This window comes from Dryobates pubescens, chromosome 5 (assembly GCF_014839835.1).
Source record: "Dryobates pubescens isolate bDryPub1 chromosome 5, bDryPub1.pri, whole genome shotgun sequence".
In the NCBI taxonomy this organism is placed as follows: domain Eukaryota; kingdom Metazoa; phylum Chordata; class Aves; order Piciformes; family Picidae; genus Dryobates; species Dryobates pubescens.
In genome coordinates this window covers 8,395,060-8,416,940 of record NC_071616.1, presented here as the reverse complement: position 1 = coordinate 8,416,940, position 21,881 = coordinate 8,395,060, and the positions used below count along the sequence as shown (strand labels likewise).

At 46.2% G+C, this 21,881-nt stretch overlaps 3 protein-coding genes across 13 annotated transcripts in view; 2 read left to right on the top strand and 1 right to left on the bottom strand.

The window, feature by feature from the left end:
* NUMB (NUMB endocytic adaptor protein) overlaps nt 1–11,005 on the bottom strand; it is a 98,751-nt gene extending 87,746 nt beyond the window's left edge. For 10 of the 11 annotated variants that reach the window (XM_054161529.1, XM_054161536.1, XM_054161532.1 and 7 more), the window contains exon 1: nt 10,895–11,005. The gene's annotated coding sequence lies outside the window, so the exon portion shown is untranslated. The remainder of the gene's footprint in view (nt 1–10,894) is intronic. The other variant, XM_054161530.1, reaches the window with a different exon arrangement.
* Nucleotides 9,377–11,120, top strand: LOC128897254 (uncharacterized). Its single transcript, XM_054162153.1, has 4 exons — nt 9,377–9,432; nt 9,942–10,228; nt 10,315–10,558; nt 10,595–11,120. The coding sequence occupies exons 1-4, from the start codon at nt 9,377–9,379 to the stop codon at nt 11,118–11,120; spliced, it is 1,113 nt and encodes a 370-aa protein (XP_054018128.1).
* Nucleotides 11,121–18,465: 7,345 nt separating this feature from the next.
* Nucleotides 18,466–20,417, top strand: RIOX1 (ribosomal oxygenase 1). Its single transcript, XM_009900633.2, has one exon. The coding sequence runs from the start codon at nt 18,475–18,477 to the stop codon at nt 20,278–20,280; it is 1,806 nt and encodes a 601-aa protein (XP_009898935.2). The 5' UTR covers nt 18,466–18,474; the 3' UTR covers nt 20,281–20,417.
* Nucleotides 20,418–21,881: the final 1,464 nt, after the last annotated feature.

Here is a 21,881-nt window from a genome sequence, read left to right as displayed (position 1 = left end):
GACACTTGAACGTGTCCAGAGAAGGGCAACGAGGCTGGGGAGAGGCCTTGAGCACAAGCCCTATGAGGAGAGACTGAGGGAGCTGGGGTTGTTTAGCCTGGAGAAGGGGAGGCTCAGGGGTGACCTCATTGCTGTCTACAACTACCTGAAGGGGGGTTGTAGCCAGGAGGGAGTTGGTCTCTTCTCTCAAGCAACCAGCACCAGAACGAGAGGACACAGTCTCAAGCTGCACCAGGGGAAGTTTAGGCTTGAGGTGAGGAGAAAGTTCTTCACTGAGAGAGTCATTGCTCATTGGAATGGGCTGCCCAGGGAGGTGGTAGAGTCACCATCCCTGGAGGGGTTCAAGAGGGGATTGGACGTGGCACTTGGTGCCATGGTCTAGTCATGAGGTCTGTGGTGACGGGTTGGACTTGATGATCTTTGAGGTCTCTTCCAACCTTGGTGATGCTGTGACACAAAGTTACTGCAAAACCAAGGAGAATTTTTAGCACATTAAGCTATTGTGATTGCCCCTCAGATACACTGTGAGCGGTATTTCTGTTCCCAAAGCGATAAGTCATAAATGGACATGAAGAACTTCCCTACTCTTGCCCCAGACAGAGCAATGAAATACCTTAGTCTAAACAGTAACCACATCACACACTTCCCATGCACCTCAACTGACATTTTCCCAACTCCATTAAGAAACTGTAACTGCAAGAAAGGAATATATATATTAATGACAATTCTCTTGGTCAAGTCCTTTACCAGCGTTATTGGGACTGAAGGTTTTTGAGGGGGTTCTAGGGACATGAGTTCCTATCTTTGGGAAAACAAAAACAACTTCTGAATTGCATAGAAGGAAAGAATGAGCATTAAACTCCCAGAAACTTCTGTAGCTTGGTTCCAAATTTAAAACATTGGATAATTAAATCCCCAAAGTAAACATAGAATTAGGCAATATCTAATTTAATACAGTAATGCAGCTTGCTTTAGCACTTCAATGTAAATGAGATAGATGTGCATATACCTCATACCAAGATTACTAGGGGAATATTACTCTTTTTTTTTCCCCCAAAGCCTACCAAAGCTAAATGAGCACTCATTAATGACACCTGACATGGCTGCTATTATGTGTTCAGTTTCAAAAGAAAAAAACCCTAATGTGGTGCTTCTAAGAAAAAATGAAAAACACAAAACACCGCCACCCAAACAACAAAACATCATCAAAAAAACCGAGACCATCCTTGCTGTTTCCCAAAATTACTAACAGTAATTGTCTTCAATAATTCTCACCTGCCCAAAAGAAGCAAAAGACTGACCAGGATTCAACAAACTACTTTGCTTAAACCTTAAGAGCTGAAGTCCTGAGTGGAAGGTCAACTCACAGTTCCATGTAAATAGCTGTGAAGAGAAGCAATTCTCAGCCTATTCCACACTGGTGCCATTCCCCACTTTCTGCAAACAGAAATTAGGCCTGAAGCTTTAAGCCAGTATTGTTTAGAGCCTTGCTAGCCACATGTGTTATAAAAGCTGCACTACATGGGAAACCAAAGAAAATGCAGTGCAAAACCAATTTTTGGTCATGAACTACTGGTGACACAAATGCCACAAAGGATATCTGAAAGCAAGTCTTGGAAAGTTGGAATGAATTCTAACCTGAATTTCAAAGTACTATAGCTGTAGCCATTTTGCACCTACCACAGAAGAGCAGTCCTCAGCATCTGGGGGTAATACGATGTATGGCTGGCAGATGTCAGCCCCCTTCTGCTGAAGAAACTGGGACAGCAATCCACAGTAGATTGATCTTGTATCTCTGCACAGAACTAGACCGGATGCGATGTCATCCCAAATACAGAAGCCAACAAATCATTCAGTATTTTGTGAAGATAAAGGCAAACATAGCTGCACCTAATCACATTTTTATACACGTGGTGTGTCTCACAGCAGAAAGATACACACTAGAAACTTTAAAGAGGGTCTTTGGAAGGGGAGAGAACGCTTATGCAGAATTTACCAAGACCAAACACTAAAGCAGTAAACTGAACAATAGCAGTCATCTATGTAAAAGTCACATTAAGGAGATGGAAGTAAGAATATCTATACACTTTCAGGTGCTACTGGAACCAGAAACAGCAGGTGAAGGGGAACAAAACACCCAGCCCCATACACAACCTAGCTCCAGGGAAGAAATTAAGTTTTCCATTCTTTGTAGAAAAATTATAGGAAAGAAGACTCCCCGCCCCCAAAGGCAACATTAACATTATCATCAGTAAGGTATCTTCATAATCACCTCATTAATCATTTCAGCCTTTGTTCACATTTTGCCCACACCAACTGGTTCCATTTCCCACTTGACCTAATGCTGTAAAAAAGAAGACACCTACTCAGTTACATGTGGATGGAGAACTGCTGTGATGGGACAGAACAAACTCTGGCCACTGGATTGCAATACATTATCTGGGGAGCAAGGACTAAGACAGGAGCAGGACCCAGCTGGTTCACATAACATCTTCTGGAAGCAGACAGCAAGATAACATGGTGGTAGTCGAGAGATACACCGTCACTGATGGATCTGAGATCTGTTCTCATTTCTGAGAACTACATCCTATGGCAAGACAGTCAGCAGTTGGCTGCTCACATAACCAGAGGTACAGATGCCTCTCCACTGCGGCGGCACTGAGCCATCATTTCCCGTGCAACGTTATTGGCAGTCCCTTTCTTGCGCAAAGACAACTTATGCATCTGGAAGAAACTCCAGGAAAAGAGCTCCTGGGTGCATAATCCTCACCTCAGACAGGACATTTTAAGGGTGAGAGAAGCAGGCAGGACCACTTCCAAAATGTACTAGCTCAGTTTCATTATCCATATGCACCGGATCAGTGTCACTTCCTTTTAGAAACAGCACAGCCCCTCTGCATTTTCTTCCCCACCCAAAGTTCCAGCACTAGCACTTGCCGAAGTGGAAACAGGGAACTGATCTTGCTGCAAAGAAACCTGGAAAAAAGAAACCATTTTTCATCCTTTATTCAAGAAAGGAACATACAGTTCAACAGTCCTGGGATGCTAAACTGCAATTCAGAAGTGCAAGAAGCTTAGCTGCCATCACGCAAGACTGGAGTCCCAATCCATCATCTCAGACAATTCCAGGATACATCACATTTCCAAAAAGCTTCTTACCTCTGAATGCCAAATTTATTATTTTTCTGAAATGCAGGAGTAATAAACTACCAGATCAAGCTCCTGTGAGTGAGAAACAACATCCAACAGAAGGCAAGCCATTTTGTTGAAAACTGCTTTTTTTCCACAGAAGTGCTCATTCACTACAAAGCACTGCAGTACATTATTAGGAAATTAAGACAGGAAATTGATGAATAATAAATTAAGACAGACCCAGAGAGGTTTTCATCCTGGATTTGTTTGATCAACTTCATCATCATCCTTAGTTTTTTTCCAAAACAAGAATAACACTTCTACGGTTCACCAGACCTCAGTATATTTGGTGTACATGTATTTTTACCTCAGCACTGCCTGCCTCAGAAGAACAACTAAATCCACAGTACTAGAAGAGTAATTTAATAGTTGTTAAATTATTATGTGTTAGAGCCATTCACTTTTTTCCCCACTTGAATGATGAATATTGTTTACTCGGATTTGGAAGATTGGGTCCTTTGCTCAAAGCTAACAAATACTGTAGGCAGACTGTGTTGACTTTTACCAGTTCCAGTTACATTCCTGGCCCATGCATGGGCCAGATACTAAGCACTATGTAGATATGACTACCTTAAGAATATAGTCTTGCATGCAAAGTAAATGATGTCCAAAGAAAGAGTTTATTACACACAATAAATGACCACAAATGAATGTGAGGTAGTAGATGTGAAACTGTACTATGCCACACAAGACAATAAAGGCCATTTCTGTGGCACAAATTCTGTACTTTTGAAAGTGAGGAAAACTTTCACATAGTACCATGCACCTCTTTGAAGCAGTGCACCCTACCTACCTCACCAGACAGCAAGGAAATACTTGCACATTTTGGATGTTCAAACCACTCTTACAAGCTTTCCTTCAATGCCTTTGAACAACTAGGAACATTTGTATTGTGGTATTGAGATATAACAGTGATCTTATTTGGAGGATAATTCTCACAGACTGAGTATTCCTTATGAAAATTCAAGGCACAAAGTACTCAGGTTGGTAAAAAGGCTAAGAACCTAAAAATTACATTGATGCAGCACTGCTGTTCCCGAGGGCAATACAGAAATTACTTAACTCAGTTACCATTCCACTCATTATAGACTGGTGGAACAGTCTCGAGGCCTTCTAAGCTAGAGGGTCACCATTGGCATAGATGAAATAAAGCCTGAAGAGCAGAAAAAATAAGCCACATGACACTGTTACAGCCAAACAGATAAACAATCCATATTCGATATTAGCACAATGCACCCATCAAAAGCACACCCAGTGAGTTTGACAGAGCATTCAGGGACTCTCTTCCAGCTGCTTACAGTAAATCCAAGATATATATTAAAGAAAAAATTAAAAATGTAAATAAATAAATTAAAAAAAAAAACAAACAACAATCCAACCAACCTGTTTTATAAAAGCTTTCAAAAATACTCTGGCAAAAAAAAGACACAGGCCGACTGGATTGCAGCCACTCACCCCCATGCACAAGGCTGGCTTTCTGCTACCAAGCTAAGAAAAATATTCAGGGCTGCCCAGTTGCTCTACAACCAAATAGCTTTTTACAGGCTACTTTCTTCAGCTAGAAAAAGCCATGCATGGTACAACTGAGAGGTGCTTTAACCTAACCAACTGCCTCCAGAAAACACTCATGCAATTTAAAGAGAGAGCAAGTAATTTCAATGCATAAATGAATGTTTACAAATGTCATGGCATTGTCAAAGCCACCCCCTGCAAATCCAGCTGAAGAAAGAGCATGTTACACAAGAGACACTCTTCATGCAGACGCTGTAACCTATGCAGAAACACCAAAGTTTATAGACATATGCAAAACTGAACACTTAACCTGTGATAACATTCAAGTCTTGCTAGTGAGAGCAATCACAATTATTTCTAACTGTAAACTAGACTACTGATAATTCACTGGGAGGGAGGAAAAGGAAAGGCAGGCCCAAGAGCCACTTATTACCGGTAAATATCTGCTAAAATACCAAAAGCAAAGCCAGCATCACAAACACTGAATCCCATAAAACCTGGACTACCCAAGACCTTAAACCAGACACCCTAATTCTCTCAGGCAGTATTTTCAGGCTGGGCTAGGGGGGCTGGGATACAAGCGATGCAATTTATCAGGACTACAAGGTAGAGCGCATGCAGGAACCCTGGCCCAGTGCAAGCCACTTAGAATACCATCATCATCACAGGATTTTTGGAAGCAGCATCACTTCTTAGTCGTGTAAATGAAGAAGTCAGCAGGAAAATCACATTAAGCAGACTTTGACAGTAAAACAGACAGCCTTTTTAAAAAAGTGTGTATTTTACAAAAGCATATTAGTAAAGCAGGGGAAAAGGCTGCAAAATTCATCTCACTGCCAAGACATGAGCCAGCCATAACCTCCAGAGCCTATGCTCTCTACAACTACCTGAGAGGTGGTTGTAGCCAGGAAGGGGTTGGTCTCTTCTCTCTAGCAACCAGCACCAGAACAAGGGGACACAGTCTCAAGCTGCACCAGGGGAAGTTTAGACTCGAGGTGAGGAGAAAGTTCTTCACTGAGAGAGTCATTCGTCATTGGAATGGGCTGTCCAGGGTGGTGGTGGAGTCACCATCCCTGGAGGTGTTCAAGAGGGGATTGGATGTGGCACTTGGTGCCATGGTCTAGTCATGAGGTCTGTGGTGACAGGTTGGACTCAATGATCTTTGAGGTCTCTTCCAACCTTGGTGATACTGTGATACATGGCTCCGTAACCCTGCAGTTACAGAGATCCATACAAATCAAATCAGTATCAATTGTCTTTTAATGAGAAAAGACAATTGTCCACAGAATTTAGGTTATTACTTCGACCAAGAAACAAATACTAGAGCAACAAGCCAAGACAGCAATTAAGTTTCACAGGACTACGGTATTTGGCTATTTGCTTCACAGAAACTGGTCTAGGGCTACCAAGTTCCAGAAAAAAAAATGTCCATGAACAAAATTTAATTACTGTTAAACACTTCAGAAGGAAAGAATATACTTGCTTCCCCTCATGCTACACATAACAAAGCAAAAATGAAAACCCAAAGCTTTTACCATTAGCTACTAACCAGAAGGTAGACCCAGTCCCTATTGGTTATGAACCAAGTTTCTATTTGTGTCATTCCTCCATAGGGGGAACAAATTCCCATGTCTCCACAGATTTTTACTTCAGCAGTTGATGAATTAATGCCTCTGAAAGCAGCCTATCCTCACTCAAAATCTTAAGTCAACACACAAAGACATCAGCTAACTAAAGACCCAAGTATTTAACAGTCACCAAGCATTCACTTGCAAAGGCAAACTGAGTAACTAAGAGCGTTTGGTAGTTCCAGGCTCAGTGGTGCCCATCAACAGATAGCCTTGGGAAAAAATCAAGGTATATCTAGTCCTGGTAGAAGGGAGCTTCTTTAACAGTCTAAATTCAGTTCACTGTGGAGAGTGTAGACACAATACAGGCTCAAACTGCATTAATCAAGTTTAAATAACATTAGAAGGGAAAAAGAGACCTTTAATTTTTGTAGGGGGAAAAACTTCCAAACCTTAAGTGGTTAAAATCAGTCACATCCAGATCAAAACAGTTTGCAGACAGTAAGAATGGTTCTGGCCAAGTGCAACAAATTTTTTAACAGCCTCAGTAGTACCTGTAGCTCCTAGAGCTGTGGCATGTGAAGAAGCCCACACCATGCACCTACAGAAAGCAGTTCTGATCAGTAAATGATCTGGGAATACCTAAAGAGGACTGATTGCAATGCAATTCACCAGGGATTTCCACATTTGTTGTCTCCTAGAAAAGGAAAGGTAACCAGAAAAAATTCCAGACAGTGTGGTCCAAGTCTTAATATACTGTATTTAAAACTACTATGTCACATAGAGGGCTAATAATAACTGCTTCTGGCTTCAGTATCAAAACCCACCAGAAAAATCTCAAAAATCCTAAAGATTCAGCACTTAAGAGCAGCCAAGAACTTGTTTCTGACCCCCACACTCTGAAATGAATGATTTCACATTTTCCTCAAGAGCACCTTTACGTTTGGCATCCATATTCCTCTTTCAGCCAACTTCTCACACAAATCATTTGTCCTGACACACTTTTAGCCACAACTCTGCAGAAACAGAAGATTTATAAATCACTACCCAAAATCATCTTTAAGCCATCACATCTGGTAACTACACAACACCAGGACTCTACCAAGAATTACTTGGTAAGAACAAACAGTAAACAAAGCAACTCAAACTTTAGCAGAGGTATCTCCTAAAACACACATGAAAGACTCTGGATGAATGTGTAACTGCAGTTACAAACAAGGTGATCCCATTTATTCTTCTAGACTGATGGAAGTCTATTAATGCTTGCAAGCCTCAGTCAATAAAACTCAAAAACCAAAACACAACCAACAAAACCTAACACAACACAAAAAACTAGACCCACTGCACGGTGAAATAGTCTTCCTGAACTTGCTTGTTATGAAAGTTTTCCCCTTTCTGATGCAACATCTGTTTTAACTATACACTGTAAAGAGCATCAAAATAAGCATCTGACACATCCCACAATAAGATGAGAATAATTCCTCTTCTAGACACAGCTGTGTCAGACTAAGGTTACCGTGCTTAGCCCACCCCTAGCTCCTCATCCTCCCTTCATGGCTGTTACCACCTACATCAACATGACAGCTAAGAAAAATGGAAGAACGCTCTGCAATTTAAGGCTTTATCAGCCAAGTCAACTTAAAACAGTTTGCTGTAAGTCTCTGTTAATTCAGATCATGTTGATGGAAAGGTATGATTCCATAAAGGCTCAAGGAAATTTACACCAGAGCTGCTATGGCTCCTTCTCCTTTCTCTCCTCCACTTCAAAAGGAAGTACCATTCCCACCCCCTGGAGCTGGATGGTCAGCCAGTTCAGAAGTGACGCAGCCAAAATCCAACAAAGCAAAAAAAGCTATTCACTATCAACCTGATTAACTCCCTGACTCTACTTAACACACAGCCACAAAGGCTTCCTTGCCAGCAGGGAAAGATGTACAGCCAAGGAGAAGTCAGGACCACCACAGCCCCAGTTGAAGCTGCAAAGTTTCTTGACAAGCATAAGCAAAACTAAAATAGAGTTGCTTCAGAAAAAGAGCGGTCACAGCCTCCTCCTCCAATGTGAGCAATAACATTTGCATAGCCATTAAGTCAGCCAGTTGAGGCAGTTGATCCAATGGAAGCCCAACATTTTTCTGCACTACCCTTTTCAGCTGGATCAGCAAAGGAGTACTAACAGGAAAAATAGCTCTTTTTGGTGAAAACATTGCCAGAGAACTCAAAGTTGCTCTGGTGTAATGTAGTAATATGACTATAGAGGATGTGTTAAGTCTTAGCTTGATCGAGTTTATGTTTGGTATTCTATATAAAAAGGAAGGAAATACGTGCTAATGTCACCTAATAAAACTGAGATCTTTGGATGGAGCAAGTAATCTATAATGTTAATAGATGTTCACTGATCCACATAAAGTCCAAAAGCAAGACTAAGGCCATGATTTCACATGAATTTAAAACCAAGCTTAGTCATTATGGCAGGAAGGAAAAGTACTTACAGATCATTCTGACACCAAGCAGCTGTATCAAACTACAAAATGTAATACTTGGAAGTCTTCTAAGGTTTAAGAGCCCAGCGTGGCTTGTTTTCCTTTCTTCCTAAATGCATAATGCTGTCAGCTACTAATACAAAACCAGAGGGTTTCACAATGCCACAGTGGGAAGATAAACAAATTTGTCTACTCTGCCTAGTTTACATGCACCTTTTTTCCACACATTTAAGAGAAGTAATAAATGCAGGAAAGTAATTCCCAGGCTGAAAATGGATTTTTTTTTTCTGCTAATAAGGATTTAAATGGTTGATTTGAATTGCATTTCATATGTATACTTTTGGGGGGGAGGGGGAACAATCTTTGATGTCTTATGGTTAGAGTTCTGTAAATCAGATTTTTCACTGAGGCTTAAAGCCAACACCTTATTCAATAACAGATTCAAAAAAGAGTCATTGTAGAGTAACTCAGGCTATCAAAACAGTTTAAGAATCACAGGCAAGAATGATCACATCTGAAATTCATTTTTTGGGGGAATCTGCTCACATTATTTTTCATTTCTTCTGTGAGATATTTGCTAAGAAAAAAAACCAACACAGCATTTCCACAAAGAACTGCCAAGAGATGAAGAAATGGAAAACGCACACTGATGAGCAGAAAAACAATACTGTTTCTCTACGGTAACTATTAACTTCTGCATAATCATAAAGACCATTTTAGCAGTAACCATAGATCAATAAGTCAAATAGAACTGATGAGTCAGAAATCCATCTAAATATTTACACTTTTTGCTGCAAGCCATACCTAGAGTAATACTGTAGCCAAACGGAATGACTGTGTCTTCCATTTTACCCAACCTCCTCATTCGGAAGCCTATCTGGAAAGGTAGGAAGATCAAAAATACAACACAACAACAAAGCAGACCAAAACAAAACCCCCTAAGCCATACAATCAGACCTCATTAACGGTTACAAGTTACTGCCTACTCCGGACGGATGAATTAAGAAACATAGACAACAACCCTGAAAACACAGTAGCTGACAGAAAGCAGCCCAAAAAAGCTCTCTAATAATTTCATAAACCATTAATGAGCAGGTTACATAAATCTACTGGAGCAAAGGAGTTGTAGAGTGGAGCTGCTGCAAGACATTAGCTCTCCTCTGAGGGATGCATCATTTCATTCTTGAAGACTGCTCATCTCCATAAGTGCAATAAAAGGAGTTCAGCGCATTCCGCACAGAATCTGCGCTTTAACCCTTCGCTACCCACCGCAAGCCGAGGGAAGTAATGCTTGCCTGCGGCCAGCGTTCCTCCGGGCAGCCGGCAGCCCTCCACCTCGCACACTGTTGCTCGTCAACACCTCCTGTGTCTCGCCGGACCGGCCGCCCGTTCCTTTGTGCAGCTTGTGCGAGCTGCTGCACACGCAGAAAGTTACCGGCGAAGCCACGAACCGGGAGAAAAGAGACGTGTTCCGCTGTTAACGAGGGCCCTTACGCCTGCAATTCCAGCTGCGGGGCTAGGTCATCACACAGCCTCATCCCCACGCCTCCCAAACTTCACAGCGGCCCCGGCGGAGAGGAGGCGGAGGATTTCGGGGAAGCCCGAACTTCCCGGAGCCCCGGCACCCCTCGATTGCTCCCACGGCCGCACGCAGGGGCGGGAGACGATACAAAGCGCCGCGCACAGCTCGGGAGCGATCGCACCGGAGGGACCCTCTGACGGAAACCTGGCCGGGATTCAAGGCCTAGAAGAGACCGCAGGCACAGGCAGCCCCAGAGGAGGAAGACCAGGAAACGGCAGCGCCCCGTAGGGTCGCTCCCCTGGGGCGGCGGCTCGGCGTAGCTCGCAGGGCCTCAGCCCCTCGGGCTCCACCTGCGGCGGGCCCCCGCCCCACCCCGGGGATCACGCTGGGGCCCACCCCACTGCCTCCCGGGGCGGGGACCAGAGGGCGCCCCTGCCTCTCCCAAGACCCCCGAACGCTCTCTCGGGGCACCACCGCCCGCCCCCCCACACCGGCGGCTTCCCCTGCCTCCGGTACGCCCCCCTCCCGCGTCCAGCTCCCACCGTACCCCGCGGGGCTCGCACGCCCCCACCACACCCACCCCCGGCCCCAGCCCCCGCCTGCAACGGAAAAGGCCTTACCTCGCACCACGGCCCAGCCGCGCTCACCTGCTACACAACCTCCTCCCTCCGGCGCCTCTTCTGCCTCCCGTCGCCAACGAGCAGCGCCGCGGCCGCCGCTGCCTCCCCCCCTCCCCCCCCCCCCGCCCCTCCGGCAGATGCTCCCGCCCCCCCGCACGCGCCACGCCTATCTCGACGGCCCATTGGCCACTCACCCCACAATGGGCCTTTGGATTGCTGCAAGTAGCTGCTCGTCAAGGTCCCGACACCGCCCCGCTCCGCCCACGGGTCCCGGGTGTTTTATTCACGCCGGGGCTTTGGCGCCCCCACTCTTTTGTCGCCGCCTCTGATTGGTTGAGGCGATGGGAGCAGACTGCCAGGATAGGCTCCCAGACGTGCCAGCTGCGGCAATGGGCCCGCCTCCCCACTCGGGGTTACGCTGCGTTGGCGCGGGGAAGGGCTGGGTTGCGCGGTGAGGAGAGTGGCTGTTACCCGGGTGCGGGTCCAGTCCCCCCGGAGGAGAGTAGGGCAGACACCTGTCTTCTGACTTGCTCCTGGAGACGCTCCGACCGCTGTCCCCCTGATGCGCTAAGTGAGAACGTGCCTTCCACGGGAAGATTGGCCGCCAGCCTCTGGTCTGATTCTGCCGTCGGTCTCGTCGCCTCAGAGTGGCGAAGCGGCTTGTGGGCGGGCAGTGCCGCCCTGCTTTGGGGGTTTACCTCCCCGCGGCTCTGGCGTTCGAGGAGCTGGGTGTCTGGGCAAGAAGGTGGGCTCCGCGCGTGCACCTTCGTAAGGGAGAGCTCGGGAAAAGACGTCTGCCCAAAACTTGCCACCACCACTGCCGCTGTAGGGACTTCTTCCCAAGTGGGGAGATCCCCCGGCAGCTTCTGGAGAGCCCCTCACAGAAGAAACAGCGACCCGGGCGTGGGCATGTAGCAGTGGCGGCACGACGACGAGGGAGGATGACTCCCTCAGGCCCAGCCACAGGGCCCAGTGCCACCTCGGTTTCGCCCCAATAAACCGCATGTGGTAACTGAGGCCTTCCCCAGGGGTTGCAGTGAAATGTGCTGCTAAAGCCAGAGCTCCAGGAGCTGCGTACGTATTGTCCTCCATCAGCTAGAGGCCAGGGAAAATGTAAGCAGCCTCCTCTGCTACACATTAACCTCCATGACTGGGACTTTATGAGACCCAAAATGCTCTCAGATTTCCCTTCTTCAGCCCAAGAAACACAAGCGTGCCTCAATTTTCAAAACAGAGGCAGGTACTGAATTCAGCAGGGAGACTGCTTCAAAGGGAAGTTACTCAGGGGAATTCTCTGTGTGCAGCATCCGTGAGACTTGAGATTACAGGGCTTGGCCTGAACGCATTATCCAGAATGTGTATTTCCAACAGCTGCCCCCTCTCACCAGTCTTTGAAGCAGCTATTTCATCCCAAATGCAAGCCAGAACAGTTCCTTGAGCATACAGCACTAAGAAAAAAAACCACAAACAAAAAAAACCCCCAAACCCATGAAATCAGCCACCTCAGGAAATTGAAATGCAAGGATTACATGAGGTTTCTGTGCATCATTATCTTCTCCCTGCATGCACCATCTCCAGTATTTCTCTTTGTTTCTGAATCAAGCAAAGAAACAGAGCAACAAAGAACATGAGTCTTAACTGGCAAACTGCCAGAACATAAAGCAACTGAAATCAGTGGGAATTTCAGAACATTGTGCGCAAAAATAATTCACCAAGTTCACACAAGAGGTGCTCAGGCAGAAGTATGAGCGTAACAACGAGACTGAATTTCAGACTGATGCTCTGGGCCCCAAATCCTACCTTTTTCACAGATTAAACTAAGGATAACTTTTTTTTCTTATGTTTTTTGTTTTGTTGGGGTTTTTTTTGCATAGCCCTTTGCTTGGAAAGCAAAACCAAAGCAGAGAGCTGCCTTCCTTCACAATTGCATCTCAATTACTTTCAGACTGCTGCTCTCAGCCAGCAGCACAAGACAGCTAGGTTTAAGCCAAATGTGTTCCAAATGACTAGCAGACAAGACATTGCTACCAGTCCTGAGTTGTCTTCTGATTTTATGAACACATTCCTGACCTGGCACAACTCTTAAAATACTGCATTCCTTGTCTTATTCACAGTCTCAGGATTTCTGACAGATGTGTAAAACATGGTGTCCTACACCTAAAGTTCTAAGGAAGAATTCTTGTGTTACAAAGATGCTGTACTTCCGAATGAAAAGTATTTGAGGGCTGCCAAGGAAAACACCAGGACATGCTATTGTAAATAAAATTCTAATGTATGCTCCAGTCACATATAACTTTTACAAATGTTTATTAGTTAAATTGATTTGTTGCCAATAATGCTCCTCTGATGGCTGTTTGCATCTCCCCTTAACTGATCTCCCCATATAGTCATTGATGACCAAAGGGAAAGGGGGGCTGTGGTGGGAAAGGAAAGGAAGATGACCCTAGAGGTCACCTGGCTGGACAAGCTAAGCATCTAACAGAGCAAACTGCACATTCACAGTGCTGTGCTGTGGGTCCAAGTCACGTTCTGTGTATTCAGTCTTCCCACAGAGAGTTTCCATGCAAGGCAAGGGGGAGGGGGGAAATTCTCCAAGGCCTGATAATGGAAGCAAGGCTTCAAAGTGTTATAATCCATATGGATAAGAAAAAATTATGAGAAACTTCGTAACACTCCCAAGAAACCAAATACACTTTACCCCTTTCCACCTTTTCTTTAAGACTGAGCAGGGCTCTGTGGGTAATATGCAGGATTAATGGATTTGGCTGTTCCTGTCATGGACATTTCTGGCAGTAGTGCAAGGATCTCTAGTCAAGAACTTTTCTGGTTTCAGTGGGACAGCAGGATAAGTACATTGTCCCCTAAGGACCTGGGAGTATATTACACAGGCACTCATGATAATACAAACTCCATATCCTCACTGCATATACCCGGAGGCTTAACATCATTCTCCCCTATTGGCTACCTAAAGCAATGCCAGTGATTAAATCTCCCTTGTCTAATCACACCATAATATTATCCCTTCTAGGAACAAGCCATACCAGGAAAAATGCTATAACATAAGCATTTTTATGCTGCTATAACTGTGGTCACCCAAGAGGAATTCCATCTTTTTGACAACTCACGTAAAACAGTAGGAGCTGGTGTGTGTGGATGAGCACTGGAAAAAAATCTTTCTAGAAGGTGCCATATTGTCTAGCAACAACTAGAAATCTGTGGGAAGCAAATAAGCAAATACCACACAGGCTTTCTCCTGTCATACCCTGAGCAGATCTGAATAATATGGTTGCTAAACCAAGACATCCTGTTTGCACAATATTTCCACCTCTGTAGCACTGCATCAGAGGTGAGCAAGCAATTTCAGAGTACTTCAGAAAAAAATGTCAGTATAGGCAGCTTTTACAGAAAGAAAAGGTAAAGGCTTTTGCAAGGCTTCTGAAAAGGAGGAAGAGGAGTGGCAAATGTTGATTGGTGCTGTTATATGTTAGTGTAGCTGTAGGATCATTTTGAAATAGTGGGCATAAAGACACCTAGAGGAGCAAAGCTATGTAGTGGCCATGGTTAATACAGAGAGGATGTGAATAGCAAGAACCCTATAAAATATTTTTTCCATGGAGAAGCATCATCCTAACAGCTTGTCAAGAGCCATGGCCTGGGCATATCACAAAAATATTCTCTAGCACAAAATTCATGATGCATGCAGGAACAGTTTGACTGTATCTGTTATCTCTATTGTCTAGAAGTGACTAATCCTATGGAGCAAATACTTCATTCTTTGCTTTCATTTTAGGATGGAGATTTCCCCCTCATGGCTATTTACTCCTCGCCTTCCACTGAGAAGCAACAAGACTGAAGTCTTGGAGTCTGCTGGTTTGTGTTTAGTCACTGCTTACAAAGAGTCACTGCAGATGGTATCTGCTCAGTGCTAACAAATGCTGGATGGTGTCTACTAAGAGCACAAAACCCTCATAAAATTACTTCAAAATGCCCCAATCAAGGGGACGAGTAAGCTCAGTCAAGGGTCCTACTCAAATACATTGTGTAAATTCAGCTTTAACTTGCTAAGTATATGTTTTAGTGTCACACTGAACAAGAGAAGATGTCCAGGCTTCCACATCCCTCCAAAAGGATATTTTCACAGGAATGACTGTACCTTGTAACTATTATTTTCATACATTTGTTTTAATCGGACTGTTCCATAGCAAGGAAGGCTGCTTTTCTCAGTGGGGCTTTGTGTACAAGATAACCAGGATTAAGGACTGCAACCAGTCACTGAATAAAAAAATCCTTGAGCAGAGAGGAACAGCTGGAGAGAGGCCAAAATGTCTGCCAAGAGATGCTTCAGTGAGTGAGTGCATTCACTGTGAAGAGGGGGTCCAGAAGATAGCTCTTGAGAAACAGTTCCCGAATTAGCTTTCAGTCTTGTTATCTGGCAGTGAACTTTATAGCTTTCACAATGAGGAATAGTCGTCACAATCCAGCCCAATGTCCTTCCAGTGAGGACATACTGGATGCCACTAGGCATAAGAGAAAGATACTCATCTAAGGAAACCAGTTAGCAAAGGCTTGAAACGTTCTTTTTCCTCACTGAGTATTGCTTTTGGCATGAGAACAAAACTGACAGTACAAAAGGAAGGTTGCCAGCAAAGTAATAACGAGGAAAGGATTAAATTGAGTATAACTTTCTAAAAGTGACTGGTTTACACCAATGGTTTGCCAGGAACACAGAGCAAGTACTGGGCTTTTTGCGTGGTGGTGAGCAACTGAGTACCCACTATGCAGAGAACTACAAAGGACTTTGCTCTTTCCACACAGCAGCGAAGCTCTGCAGGATCAGGTCTTAACCAAACTGCTCCTTAAATTTGAGATTTGTATTATTTGCACAGCGAATGGCATAAGAATAAAGTATCGACTGAACCCTGCATCTCTTTGAGGTGCCATTTACTTATTTCTTTTGAGGTCACTTGTGGCTCATTAATAAGTTGTACTCACCACATTTTTAATGCCTTCTTAAATAAAACACGTGTGGCTCTTGCCAACACAGCTTTATACACTCAAAAAATCTGAGTTACTTTGTGCTAAATTCTAATTAAGAAATTTAATTGAGTCTCCAGCTGCTACTCTGTCTATGTGAGCAGCAGCTGGGGACCATCTAATCATTCGGCGATCTGTGCTACTTTCCTTTTGTTTATTTAAAGAGCTGCATGTGACACTGTTCTTTCTTTACAACAAATTCCCTTGAAATATTGGACAATGAATGAAAACAGCATGTAGACCTTGTGGCTATTCCTAGACAACCATCTGAGTACTCTGTAAGTGATACTGAAGCTCCCCCTCTTTTTGCCTTAGGTCAAAACCCTTTCTTGTGTCACGCAGAAAAATAGCAACATTCTTTATTCTTGAAAGCATTTACTACTAGAAAGCCTAAATTGTCAAAAGAAACATTTTATTGTTACAGAGATTTCACCACCAATATTTTCCACTGTGTCCTTCACTTCGTTACACATCAAAACAAAACCCAGTGTCAATCATCTGTCTCTGGGCAGTAGAAAGTGACATCCCTGTGAAGATCAGAGCCCTCGACCGAGACTTTGAACCCACCGTACTGGTAAACATCCAGAATAGCTTTGCTTTAGTCATTACATTCTGGTGTAACTCGGGTCAGGCTCTGTGTACAGTGCACAGCTTCTGAGAAGGATCAGTTGCACTCCACTAAATCAAACAGAAACACAAATAACAACCCAGACGCCCAGATTTTTCAAAGGCCTTCCCCCTCCCAAGCCCATTTAGCCATGCTCACGTGTAATTAAAGCACACAATAGCCTAACTTCTACCGTATTTCAAAGCCCCTGCATCCCAGTTTTGTTAAGGCCCCAGTTCTGTTGAAACGGTTTCAGCTGATAAGATTATTCTGGTAAGCAGGGCTTAACCTTGGGAAAACAAAGAATGGATTGAAATAGAGAGTTCACCCTTCCCTTCTCTTCCAGCCTGCACATACATACACGCACTGCCTGCTTGCACTTCCCTCTCTCTTTCAACCGCATCCACGCCAGTCGTCTCGCCGAGAAGATACAGTGTCCCCTACTCCCCTGAGTGTTTCTCACCGCTGGTTGCAGAGCCCTGAGCGGCCTCTGCCACCTGCTGGCAAAACCCAAAATGTTCAAGACGTTAAGTGGAGGGTAAAGTGTTGCCTACACACGAATAAAATCCGGCTCCTTTACCTAAAACCATCACGGTACAAAACGGACAATCTTCTACTGCTGTTGCCCTTCCCACAGCTTTGGCTGCAAACCCTGTGCTGGCAGAACTCTGCAAACAAATACCTCCACAATGAGAAGAGTTGTTACTGCATACATGTACAGAATGGGTCTTGGTTTTAAAGCAGTTAAAAAATCCTTAAGGGTTTAAGATATCTGCATCTGTTCTAGAATAAAGACTTAACAGCTGACTTACCTCATTAGGCCTAACTAATGATTTCTGCTCCTGAATTATGTTAAAATAGAAACATAGATCTGCATTGAAACCCTGGCAATGGTAAAGTTAGAAGCAGTGAAAATGTGCTTTTTGGCTTAGTACCCTAGGCCCTGTACACTGTGGCCCACGCAGCAAACCTGCATTGTCCCTTGTGAATGTTAGCTGCTTGTTTAATGTACTTGCACTGATTATTGGTGTCTGTGAGAGGCTAATAACAGTTTTCTGAACCAGAGGGTTCCTGGGCATACTTGGGTAATTACTCCAGTAAAATGATTTAGACTCTCAGCAGCCTCTGGAGAAAACATTCTCAGGCAAAATCCAACCCTGTGAATTATTGGAGTCTAACAAAGATTATTCTCACAGAACTACTGCGCAGTGAATTTCTTGTACTAAAGCTTGTTCTTGACCAGAGAAGCATCAGTACTATTAAACAATACAAACCTCTACAGTTTTTCCCATTTGCCACAAGCTGAGTCTTGCTGTCCTCTACCCCCCAGCAAAGCTGCAGCCTCTGGAAGTACAGAGCAGCTCAGGTTAGGAGGCAGTTGGTGTATTTGGCAGCACTACTTTACCTGACAGTCTTTTCAGGTTTGGGATTCTTTGAGAGGACATAGCCCTTTACATGGCATGCCCATTAGATGCACAGGGAATGGGTGTAGGGATGGCACACCAGAACTGGCTCCATACCACTTGGGTTTCTACTCCTTGTGCAACAGAACCTTATGAAATAGGTCTTGCCTCATCTTGCCTTATTAGGCCGCAACGTGATTGCACGCTGTCTCAAGGCTTATCTTACCCTTGTGGTACACCTTTGGAAAGAACCTTTGCTGCACCTATTTACAGGGAAGCTTCCCAGTCAGGGAACAGATCCATCTACACTGGTTCCTGGTGGAATCGCCTCACCATTCCTTTTGTGGGGCCGGGGGAAGGACATGATGATAAGGCACAAGACATTGAGCTTTATCCAGCATCACGGGCACGCACTAAAACTCCCTCCCGGGAGGCCCCTTTTCCTGTAACACCCGTACCCGGGGTGCTTCTGGGAGCACCCACACGCCAAGGCCCCGCCGGAAGCGGCCTGCCGGGGCGGAGCGAGGCGAGCAGCCATGGCGGCGAGCGGGTCGGAGGGGCGTCCGCAGCGGCGGCTCTCCGCGCTCTTAGCGTACCGCCAGGCGGCAGAAGCCCAGCAGCTGGAGCGGCGGCGCCGCCGCCGCCGCAGGACGCCGTTGCCCGTGGGCGGGAAGCGGGCAAAGGCGCGGCCGAGACGCGACGGCCCAGGAAGCGGCGACCCCCAGCCGCAGGCCCTGCTGCAGCCACCACCGAGTGCCACTGCGCCCCTTGACCGCGTGGAGCGGGTCGAGGCTCGGCCGAGGCGCGGCCCGGAGCCGGAGGCCGCGCCGCAGCCACCGCCGAGCGCCGCTGCTCCCCAGGGCCGCGTGGAGCAGGCTAAGGAGGCGGCCGGAAGCCCTAAATCGAAGGGGCACGGCGGCCCCGCGGCGCGCCCGAGCGGCCCGCGGCCGGCGGTAGCAAGCGGCGGCGTAGTGGGACTGCTACGGCAGCTGGGGCGGCTGGAGGACAGCCGGCAGCGGGCGGCCGAGCTGTTCCGGTGGCTCGTGGCCCCGGTGCCGCCGGAGGAGTTCCTGGGGCGGCACTGGGAGCGTGAACCACTGCTGGTGCGGCGGGGCGATCCCAGTTACTACGCGGGGCTCTTCTCCACGGCCGACTTCGACGCTGCCCTGCGGGACAGCGAGGTGCACTTTGGAACCCACCTGGACGTGACCAGCTACGCCGAGGGGGTACGGGAGACGCACAATCCGTCCGGTCGGGCCCTGCCCGCCGTCGTCTGGGATTTTTATCAGAATGGCTGTTCCCTGCGGCTCCTCTGCCCCCAGGCCTTTTCCCCCACCGTCTGGCACTTCCTCTCCATCCTGCAGGAGCACTTCGGCAGTATGGCAGGGGCCAACACATATCTCACGCCACCAGGGACGCAGGGCTTTGCACCCCACTACGATGACATCGAGGCCTTCGTGCTGCAGCTAGAGGGGAAGAAGCACTGGCGTGTCTATAGACCCCGGAGAGACACTGAGGTGCTGCCGCAGTTCTCCAGCGCAAACCTCACACAGGCTGAGCTTGGCGAGCCCATGCTGGAGACGGTGCTGGAGGCTGGAGACCTGCTGTACTTTCCCCGTGGCTTTATCCATCAGGGAGACTGTCTCCCTGATGTGCACTCACTCCATATCACAGTATCCTCCTACCAGAGGAACTCCTGGGGAGACCTCCTGGAGAAGCTCCTCCCAGCTGCTCTGCAGATGGCCTTGGAGGAGGATGTGGAGTATCGACAAGGGCTTCCCATGGACTACCTGAGGTACATGGGGGTTGCCAACTCCGACACAGTCAATGCATGCCGAACGGCCTTTATGGAGAAAGTGCAGAGTCTGATAAAGAAACTCGTTGACTATGCCCCCATTGATGCTGCTGTGGATCAGAGAGCCAAGTCATTTCTCCATGACTGTCTTCCCCCGATGCTTACACAGAGTGAGAAGTCACTGAGTGTGTATGGCTTCCCAGCCCGGTGGCAGGATGGAGGCCCCTGCAATGTCAGTATCCCAATAACGAAGGACACGGAGGTGCGTCTCCTCCGCCATGGCATTGTTAGATTGTGTAATGAGGAAGCAGGTGTGATGCTGTATTACACAACAGAAAATTCCAGAGTGTATCACAAGGAAGAACCCAAGTTCTTTGAGATAGATCCTGAGCATACAGACAGTATTGAGCTTCTTCTGTCTTCCTATCCAAACCACATACGTGTGGATACTCTTCCATGTGAAACCTTGGAGGACAAGATTTCTCTAGCCATGCTCCTGTTTGAGAAGGGCATTCTGACCACAAAGAAGCCTCTGGTGCAAGTGTAACTCTTATTTTCTAACAAAATAAATATCTATTTGTTAAGAGATCTTTCTGTCTTGTCCTTGCTTTACACTTCTTAGCTGCACATCAGTTTCTGCATCACAGTATCTCATCTAGGGGCACAGTGGCTTTGGTGTTGGTAGAGAAATCAAATGTTCCAATTGAAACTGCTATCTAGGAGTGATTCTGTGTGGCTGAGTGACTACAGAAGGGAAGTGCTTAATTTTTTTCCCTTCACTTGCCATATTACTACATGCTAGGTAGCCTCAGGAAAGTAGTGAATTTTTGTGCAGTCTGTAAATCATCTGTGTGTTTATGCTGTTCTAAAGCAGCCTGCTTTACTGTGGCAAGTGCAGTCATTACAGGCAGGCTTGGTGATGGTCACCATTCTGTGTGCCTGTGCTGTACTATAGTGTACATACAGTGTGATGTTCTGGCCTGTGCCATGCTACAGAGGTTCCTTGGCCACAAGAAAATGTCCATCAACTCTTCCTAAAAGTGGAGCCCATAGACAGTGAGCGTGCCAGTGCCAGCGATTATGCCACCTGTCTGTCCCTGCCCTTATCAAGCAGTGACACAAGATAGATGTCATGTGAATGTGAGCCACTGCATTTGAAATGCTTCAGCATCTGTTTCTTCAGACATAATAACCTCCCCCACTGATTTTCCTGCTGCAGCCCCTAGCAAGGGAATTACTTGTCCTTTTGAGGCAAATGGGGCATGTTCTAATATGGGGGTTTTCATGTTGGGTTCATTTTTGTATTGGGACCTAATGAGTTACATGAAAACACACCTGGCTACGTGGCCAGCTCCCAGCTCAGATGCACTTCCACAATCCTGTTTTGTTGCAGTCAGCAGGTGAGGGATGTTGTGGAGAGCATCCTGAAGCTGTACCCACAGCATCCCAGCGAATATGGTTCCCGGTATTACCCTGCATCTCTGAGCTGCTGGGTCATAAGGGTTTTGTGAGATGGCACCCACTCAATTGTGTAGAATTAAGTGTACATTCTGTCCTCCAAAGTCCCATACTTGCAACAGGCAGCCTTTCTTCTCTTTTGGCCGTATGCTTTTGCTGAGTCTTGAAGCTTGGGCTGTGTAAAATCACACACCAGGAGCTTCCTTGGGAGCTCCTGTGCTTTATGAATCACTATTGGCTGGACAGAATGCTGCTGCACTTGTCCTCTGACCTCCCCATCTACTTGTCTTCACCAAAGGACCAGCAGACCTCATCCTATCATCCATTCCCCTGGTAAATAGCTCATGCCTCAGCAGTGCCTTTCCCAGACTGCTCTGTGTGGCCCCCTTGCAACACTTTGCAGCACTGGTGACTTGGACGGTTGTACCAAAGGTCCTTGGCAAAGGCCTGCACCTCAGCTTCCTACTTGGGGGCTCTGGGGCAGAGCTGCACCAGTGGCTCATACAGTTCTTTCTGCATTGTAAGTAACCCCATGCCTGTTTCAAGTGTGATAATAACAACCAAAAGTGGCACAAATCCTCCTCAGCTTTTCCTAGCCCCTGTTTTTAAGAGCATAATGCTTCAGATGGGGTGGGACATTCTGATAATTCCTCTTCTGTTTCTAAATCCACTGGAGAAACTGCCTGGGCT

Coding starts and splice junctions, on each gene's coding strand:
- LOC128897254 (XM_054162153.1), top strand. CDS start 9,377: ATGAAGAAATGGAAAACGCACACTGATGAGCAGAAAAACAATACTGTT. Junction 9,433..9,941: donor AACAATACTGTTTCTCTACG/GTAACTATTAAC, acceptor TCATTCTTGAAG/ACTGCTCATCTCCATAAGTG. Junction 10,229..10,314: donor GAAAAGAGACGTGTTCCGCT/GTTAACGAGGGC, acceptor CAAACTTCACAG/CGGCCCCGGCGGAGAGGAGG.
- RIOX1 (XM_009900633.2), top strand. CDS start 18,475: ATGGCGGCGAGCGGGTCGGAGGGGCGTCCGCAGCGGCGGCTCTCCGCG.